This window comes from Plectropomus leopardus, chromosome 23 (genome assembly GCF_008729295.1).
Source record: "Plectropomus leopardus isolate mb chromosome 23, YSFRI_Pleo_2.0, whole genome shotgun sequence".
NCBI lineage: Eukaryota > Metazoa > Chordata > Actinopteri > Perciformes > Serranidae > Plectropomus > Plectropomus leopardus.
This window is the reverse complement of record NC_056485.1, coordinates 20,825,734-20,834,294: the sequence shown is the minus strand read 5'-3', so window position 1 is coordinate 20,834,294 and position 8,561 is coordinate 20,825,734. Positions and strand designations below refer to the sequence as shown.

At 40.4% G+C, this 8,561-nt stretch overlaps 1 protein-coding gene across 1 annotated transcript; it reads left to right on the top strand.

The window, feature by feature from the left end:
• The first annotated feature begins 527 nt into the window (after nucleotides 1-527).
• LOC121962107 (phosphatidylcholine:ceramide cholinephosphotransferase 2-like) lies at nucleotides 528-8,191 on the top strand. The gene is made up of 7 exons (XM_042512302.1): nucleotides 528-624; nucleotides 3,932-4,633; nucleotides 5,044-5,161; nucleotides 5,252-5,309; nucleotides 6,250-6,345; nucleotides 6,459-6,625; nucleotides 7,404-8,191. The coding sequence occupies exons 2-7, from the start codon at nucleotides 4,098-4,100 to the stop codon at nucleotides 7,575-7,577; spliced, it is 1,149 nt and encodes a 382-aa protein (XP_042368236.1). The 5' UTR covers nucleotides 528-624; nucleotides 3,932-4,097; the 3' UTR covers nucleotides 7,578-8,191.
• The last annotated feature ends 370 nt before the right edge of the window (nucleotides 8,192-8,561 follow it).

The window sequence follows — 8,561 nt, the reverse complement described above, 5'->3', positions numbered from 1 at the left end:
ATTTAGAGTTTTTTGAACATATAAAAATAAATGCAATAAAATAAGATAAAAAATAATAAGAGGTTATCGAACGAGACGCCACATCAGTGGGGATAAAACAAAGATTTGATTATATAAAAACAGATTAATAAGATAAATGAACAAGTGAATAAATCAAAATGTGATAAGATGGTAAGAACAGGACATAAGAAGGACAGAGTACAAATAAATCAAGCAAGAGCAGCGAAATGAATAGAGAAAGAGATTTAAATAGTATTCATAATAATAAATAAGTCAATAATATTAATCACAATATTTTCATTTATAATTAACTCTCATGTTGACTTATCTTTAAGAAAACGGCCTTATTTCTCTGATCGTCCGCCCTTTTACGGAAAATACCGAGTTTTGCCGAGCTCAGGTGAGTTTCGGCCGTCGGCTCCGGAGGTGAGTCAGCGGGCGCGTCACCGGAAGAGGCCGCTCCTTATGTGGACAGCGCGGACGCGGGGCGCGCGCCCTCGGTGAATGAGGAGGGCGCGCAAAGTGCAGGAGCAGCAGGAGCAGCAGCAGGAGGAGGAGGAGAGGTTTTTTGGACTAAAAGGAGCCGTTTGGAGCTCTGAGGAGGAGAAACTCTGCAGTCTGAAGGTCAGTCTGATTTTATTTTCAGTGTGAGCAGCAGATTTTACCGGTTAACGTTAAAAAAAAGTCAGAAAGGCGCCAAACTCCGTCAGACAGGTGAGTCCTCAGTTCCTGTTTCTGTCGGTGAGCTCGAGTCGAAATGAAGCACGAGCTCCGAAACTCCGCAGCCGTTTATTTGAGAGATGAACTCAACTTTCAGCGTGTTTCTGCGGAAATGACGTGAAATAACGTGTTATTTCACAGCTGAACGCGGTCAAAAGTTACTGAAATGGTTAAAATGTTAAACAGTTTTCAGCCTCTTAACTGCGGTGAAAACAGTACTTTTACTTCAGTAAATATTCACACCACACATAAAAATACTCTGTTACAAATACAAGTCCTGCGCTCAGAATTTACTTCAGTAAAAGTACAAAAGATTTAAGCATGAAAATGAACTTAAAGTACAAAAAGCAGAACGGTTCATTTCAGAAAAATATCAGTTCGTAACATTATTGTATTTTAGTTGTTGACACATTAATGTGTTTAAATAATTGGTGTTCTCGCCAATTATTAGATTTGTTAATTGATTACCTACAGAAATTTAAACTCACAAATTTTAAAAATGCCTTTTTGAGTATTTTTGGCATTTTTATTTCCTGGTGAAACCAGTTAGTTATTTGGCAACTTTTGATGATTTTCGATTTATTCTGTTTTTATTAAAACATTTATTTGTTCAAGCTTCTTATTTTCGTGATTTTAAATTAAATATCTTTGGATAAAAATACTACATCAAGAGGTCTGATACTTAATTATTAAAAATAAAAGTATGGATGATGGAGGTGGGACAGGACGAGGAGTGTGTGCTACAGCTCTCTCTCTCTCTGTGTGTGTGTGTGTGTGTGTGTGTGTGTGTGTGTGTGTGTTGGTGAATCAGCTCTAATTTGGGGGAAATTTAATTCACGTGGTTTTAACTTCGTTAAAGTGAATATCTGTTATTGTGCGGGCCGTAAACAGGATGTGACATCACAGCAGAGGACAGACGCTTTAAATGAGCAGAGAAATCCTCTTTGCTATTGTGACATTAATAACTGCAGCTCAAAATACCTTTTTTTAAATTTATTTTGATTGATTTATTTATTTTTAGTGCACTATTGTGCTTTTGCCTCAACCACAAACTTGATATGGAAATGTCTACTAATTATTATTGTTGTTTTTATTTTCTCATTTTTATTTAGTCATTTCTAGATTTCTTACATTTATTATTATTATTTTTTTATTAATAATAATTACACACACACACACACACACACACACACACACACGTACATGTGTGCACAGTGAATGTTAGCACACATTCACCTGAGTGTGAAATGTTGTCGAAGTCGGTGAGCGGAGGAGGAATTTCACAGGAGACGGAGACACGACTCCCAGTTTCACTCAAATCTCGTCTGTTTCTGTGTTTTATATCATCAATAATCACACAACTCAAATGTTCAGCTGCTCGCTGTAGTTTTTATCAAACGAACAGCAAATATTTTTAATCCATATTTGACTTTTGAGTGACTTGATTTCTTAAATTGACAGGCAACGAGTTTTTGTGGCTCATTCAGACCATCAAGGAAAACAGATAAATATAATAAAGATGACAAATGCAAAAAACTTTTAAAGGGAAAAAAACGCCCAAATTTGTTAAAAAATCATCAGTAAAATTATAAAGGAAAAAAACCCAACAGAAATGTTTAAAAAGTAGAATGAAAATGCATTTTTTTAAAAATAAAATATAAATGAAAAAAAATAAAGAAAAAAGTTCAACAAAAAATTTTAATGAAAAAGAAATGCCAATTTAAAAAAAAAATCTGCAGAACAAAATGTTTTTTAAAAGAAATCACCATTCATAAAATCAACAGATCGCAATTAAAAAAAAGAAATCACCAAAAAGAATTTAAAGCAAAAAAACCCAAATCACCAGTAACACAGAAAATACCAAATAATGTTGAAATCACCAAATACATTTTAAAAGTAAAAAAAATCATCAGAAAAAAATAAAGAAAAAGAAATTGCCAAACATTTGTAAAAAATAAAAATAAGAAATCACCAGAATATTTTAAAGAAAAAAAACTACATTTTAGATGGAAGAAAGCAAAAACACTGGACTGTTTTAAAAATTATTTTAAGCTGATTCTTTTTATGCAGTTCGTTTATATTTCAGCTGCTGTGAAAAACTCTTTTTATTCATTAAATGTTAGATCACACCTGTATTCGCTCAGATGGTCACATTTTATGAAACCTTCGATCACTGTGTCACCTGCTTCTGTCCTCTGCTGCGATTTCAGCGGCAGCGCCTCATTTTTCGGAGCAAAAAAACGTCACCGAATCACAAAAAATCTGAATGAAGCTCAGAACCGAAATCCTCGACACCTCAACTCGACTGCAGGCAGGAATTTTCTTTATCTGTGCAGCTAATCGAGTTCAGGCAGGTGAATGACCTGGTTCTCACACACACACACACACACACACACACACACACACACACACACACACACACACAAACCACCAGACTGCTGTGGGAATGAAACCTGACTGTTTGACTGCAAGTAACCTGAGGGAGACACGCCCTGCAAAACAGACGCACCCACACACACACACACACACACACCCTGTTACTGTGACGGCGGCTGACACACACACGTGACTTGGGAGCAGAAAACGGGTCAGACGACATCGGCGTCATCAAACAGGAAGCAGGAATGTTTGTCTCCATCAGCTGATTTCACCTTCAAACTGAAGACGAAACGTAACGATCAGCTGATTTCATGAAAATAACGAAATGTTTCCGGTTAGTCAAACACTTCTGGATGTTTCTCTGACGTTTAAAAAGAAGAAATGATAACTCAAGGCCTGTTGTGACCTGTGCGGGGGCATGAAAAAGCTCTGTTTTGATGCTTTTTTATTCACTCTGGCTCCTTATCATTTTTTAACGTTAAGAGTGATGTTAAAAATCGGAGTAATTCTGAGTAATTATTGCTGCGTAGAAACAGAAAATGTCATTAAAGTTTTACTGACTAATGCAGGAAAAACATCTGTTTTTATCAAAAGTGGGAAAATGACAGATTAAATCAAAACTAAGCAAGAAAACAAAAGTTAAAAACAAGAAAACAAAAAAGTAAAAATAAAGAAAAAATAAACAAATAATTTGAAAAAATTAAATTAGTTTAAATAAAGAGAAAAATCAAGAAAGTCAAAAAATAAAGAAAACAAAAAGTATAAAACAAAAAAAACCTTTTTCAGATTTTGACTTTTGTGTTGAAAATTAAAATGTTTTTTGTTTTTTCAGGTTTTGAATCGTTCTGATCGACCAATCAGCCGCCTGCAGTTGATCGCCTGATATTGATCGGATTCATCAGCCAATCAGCGATCACAAACTGAACAGCCTGTGATTGGCTGGTGAACCAGGAGACGTTCTCATTGGTCAGAAAAAAAACGACCCATCAGGCCGAGCGATGGCGGCGTCAGAGCTCATCCAGGGCGACGACGACGTCCGCCCGCACGTTGAAGTCAACGTGACCACAGAGAATCCCGACACGCATCCTCCGAGGGTCGCCAACGGCAACCCTCCACGCCACGTCTCCTCGGCGCCGACGCCCGCCGACGCCCACGACGGCAAGAAGAAGGCGGAGGGCAGCAAACTGAGCAGCCTGCTGAAGCAGAACCAGCTGATCCACTCGCTGAGCAGCGGGCTGCGGCGCCACTGCGACTACGTCAAGATCAGCGTGCCGGAGGAGCGCGCCAACCGCCTCCCCAAGGAGTGGTGGAAGACGGGCGTGGCCTTCCTCTACGCCCTCTTCAACCTCGTCTTCACCACCGTCATCATCACCGTCGTCCACGAGCGGGTGCCGGACAAGTCGGTGAGCCCGCCGCTGCCCGACAAGTTCTTCGACTACGTGGACCGCGTGCCGTGGGCGTTCACCGTCACCGAGGTCAACGGGCTGATCCTGACGGGGCTCTGGCTCGTCCAGTGGATCTTCCTCAAACACAAGTACGGTCAGCCGCCGCTTGTAGTATCAGTACTCGCAGTACGAGTACGATTTTTCTCATTGTTTGTTTTTGTAATACTCAAGAGGCTGAAGCGCACCGCCAGGGGACGTTTCATGTGTCCAAATGTCCCACTGAAGACAAAGTACTACAAACAGTGTCCTGAGTACACATTGACCTGCAGCACAGGTTCCGTACACTTATTATGATGATTATCACTTCAGCCTCTTGTGGTCAAAATGAGTATTACAAAAACAAACACTTAAAAATGAGCCTTATTTTCCTCCTGAAAAAAAAAAATTCTCGCAAAAAAAAGATTTTTTTCTTGCCCCAATTTTTTTTTCTCACAAAAAAAAATCACCCAAAAAAAAATAAAATTCAGATTTTCTAAAGTAAAAGTTTTTCTCTCTGCAGAGCTATCGTCGGCCGTCGCTGTTTCTTCCTGATCGGGACGCTGTACATGTACCGCTGCGTCACCATGTACATTACCACCCTGCCGGTGCCGGGAAAACACATGGTCTGCGCTCCAAAGGTACTTTTACTGCACACAGTGTACTCGGGTGTACTGCGCTCTGAGCTGCTTTCTGACAGACAGCGAAGTAAACGTTTGTCGTCTCTGCAGCTTTACAACGACTCGACCGGGAAGATCTGGAGGATTCTGAGGCTCATCTCAGGCGGAGGTAACACGCCACCGTCACACGCCACCGCCACACGCCACCGTCACACGCCACCGTCACACGCCACCGTCACACGCCACCGTCACACGCCACCGTCACACGCCACACGCCACCGTCACACGCCACCGCCACACGCCACCGTCACACGTCACACGCCGCTGCCACACGCCACCGTCACACGCCACACGGCACCGCCACACGCCACCGTCACACGCCACTGTCACACGCCGCTGCCACACGCCACCGTCACACGCCACCGTCACACGTCACACGCCACCGCCACACACCACCGTCACGCGCCACATTTCAAAATAAAAGCACCCACCTTCTTAATGTAACTAACAGAACAAAAACAGATAACACGCTCCAGACCGGAGCTTGTTTTCGGTTCTTTACGAGGATGATTTTTAAGGAAAACAGGCTGCACACCTGCGAGTTTGGAGGGCGTGATTTATAAAATAAATTGCCAATTTTTTTCTTTTAAAACATTTTGAAATTTTTTTCTTACAAATCACAAAAAATAAACAGATAGATAAATGTTCTTCTTTAAAAATCGCCAAAATAGCCAGCATTTTGTCGTCTTTTTTTCTTTAAAAATTGCAATAAATAAATAAAAGGAAAAATTAAAAATTACCAAAAGAAATTGGAAGAAAAGAAAAGCCAACAGTTTTCTTCTTTAAAAAAATGCCTCCCCCTTCTTGCATCACCGCCTCCCCCCATCTGAAATAATGTGTATTTTAAAAAACGGTTCGATAGTAATAAAAAGATGCTTAAGGAGAATTAATAGTCATTTCAGAGACTGTTTGGTCTTCATGGAAGTCATGGAAAAGTCCTGGAATGTTTTGGTAAAGTGTGTTTGGCCGTGAATGCTAAAGCGACTAAATAACTGTTGTTTTTCTGGTGTGTTTGTTTGTTTTCTTGCTCGTTTGTTTGTGGCGTTCAGGTTTGTCTCTGACGGGCTCTCACCTGATGTGCGGAGACTTCCTGTACAGCGGCCACACCGTCATGTGCACGCTGTCCTACCTCTTCATCAAAGAGTGTGAGTGTGTGTCACCGTCAGCCGCTTCGCTGTCAGCTCGCCGTGTGCTGCTGTTTGACCCGTCATGACGTGTGTGTGTGTGTGTGTGTGTGCGTGCGTGTGTGTGCGTGCAGACTCTCCGCGCTGGATGTGGTGGTATCACTGGTTCTGCTGGCTGCTCAGCGCTTCGGGAGTCATCTGCATCCTGATCGCTCACGAGCACTACAGCATCGACGTGGTGATCGGATACTTCGCCACCACCAGGATCTTCTGGTGGTACCACACCATGGCCAACACACACGTAGGTGCACACACACACACACACACACACACACACACACACACACACAGACTAGCAGGGTTAAGTGTGCCCTTCAGGGTTCGTACGGTTGTGAAAAGTTTGGAACCAACCTGAATAATAACACATGATGTGTTCAAGAACAGTCGGAAATTTAAAAATCACCAAAAATGTTCAGTTTTAAAGAAAAAAAACGTCTTTTGTCTTTTAAAATCACCTAAAAATGAAGAAGAAAAAAAGACCAAATTTATTTATTGACCAGAGTTTTTTGTTAATTATTGCAGAAGAAATGGCTAAAATTTTTGAAGGAAATACACCACATTTTTTCTTTTGATGTTGCCATTTTTTAAATGCTTAAAATTTAAAGAAAAGAAGAAAAATGGAAAGAAAAATTAAAGAAAAGGAAAATGGCTCAAGAAATTTTTATATTTATTTTACATTACTAAATGAGCAAACAAAGGAAATTAAATTGAATAAACAAGAAAATAAAGAATGGATTATTTATTTGAGCTTTTTTTCAGGTTTTGTACTTTTTAAAATTTTTATTTATTTATTATCTTATTATATATTTAGATTTCATTTTTTTCAGCTTTTGGGTGCTTATTTTCAGGAAATTTTCTTGTATTTTCTCTAATTTCTTGCTAATTGTTTTGATAATTTCTTATAATGTTGCTCAAGACCTTCTTCACATTTTTTTTACAAATCCAGCCAGTTTCCTGGGGTTTCAAATCTTTAAACTGCAGAAATTTAACGTATCATTTTTTAATGTATTTCTGTTCAGACGCTGCGTCAAGCCCCCAACAACTACCTGTTGAGGACGTGGTGGAACCCCATCTTCAACTTCCTGGAGAAGAACGTCCAGACGACGGTTCCCATCGTGTTCTCGTGGCCGGTAACGCTGCCGTCGTCCTGCAGGCAGCGCTACAGGATGGTGGAGGGCGGGAGGGACGAGTGAGGACGGCGGGGGGAGGAGGGACAGTGGAGCTGAGACGGCGTCCGTCCTGACTCCTGCAGGAGAGGACGGCGAGCTTCCGTTTCTTCGTGAGGCAGTATTTCCAGCTCTGTCTGCGGACGGAGGACGAGCAGACGCGACGTTTAACGACGTTTAACGCCTGCAGATTATTTATCGGCGAGTTTAATCCCCCAAATATGTCTCGGCTTCCCTCCGAGTCTGAGGAGACGAGTTCAGGTGTGTATTTATCAGGAGGTACGAACCTCCGACAAAGAGCCAAAATTACTTTGAATAAAAGTCGCAATCTGTGAAAAATGTCGTTTCACTTCACTGTCGGACTCTACGACTCACCGAAATCAAACCATTTTACTTCTGTGTTACTGGATTTTCTTTGTTTATTTGTTGCGAGGGAGTTAAAAACACCATCACCCGGCGAGTTTCCCTTAAAGATTTGTGCGAAATTTAACCCATGTTTTCGAAAAGTCGATAAAACACTCCAACTTTTTAAAATCAGTGTTATCCACTAATGTCTTTCAATTTAGTGAAAATATTACAGGGAAAATGATCTGAAATTCATAATAAATAAATAAAAATAAAGTAGGAAAAAAAAACAAGGAAATGACGTGAAAAAAGTGCTTAACCCTTTAAACCCTAAAAAAAAAATTGGTTTGTTTTTTTTAAAAAACATTGGAGAAAAGAAACTTTGCCAGAAATGTCACACAAATTTCAATAAATTAGTAGATTTAGAAATCGATTTTGCAAGTTGCACCAGAGCCAGACGTCACTCCGGAGGTTTCAGAGAGCCGATTTCAGTGCAGATTTGCACAAAACTGAAGCGATAAATGTCGATAAAACTCAATGTGGAGATGACTGTGTTTCCACTGAGTGATGTTGTACGACTTTGTGGGAGCGGCCACGTATGAGGGACTTCTGGGAGATGTAGTCCACGATTTCACAGAGGAATTATGGGTTAAAAACTTTCTCAGA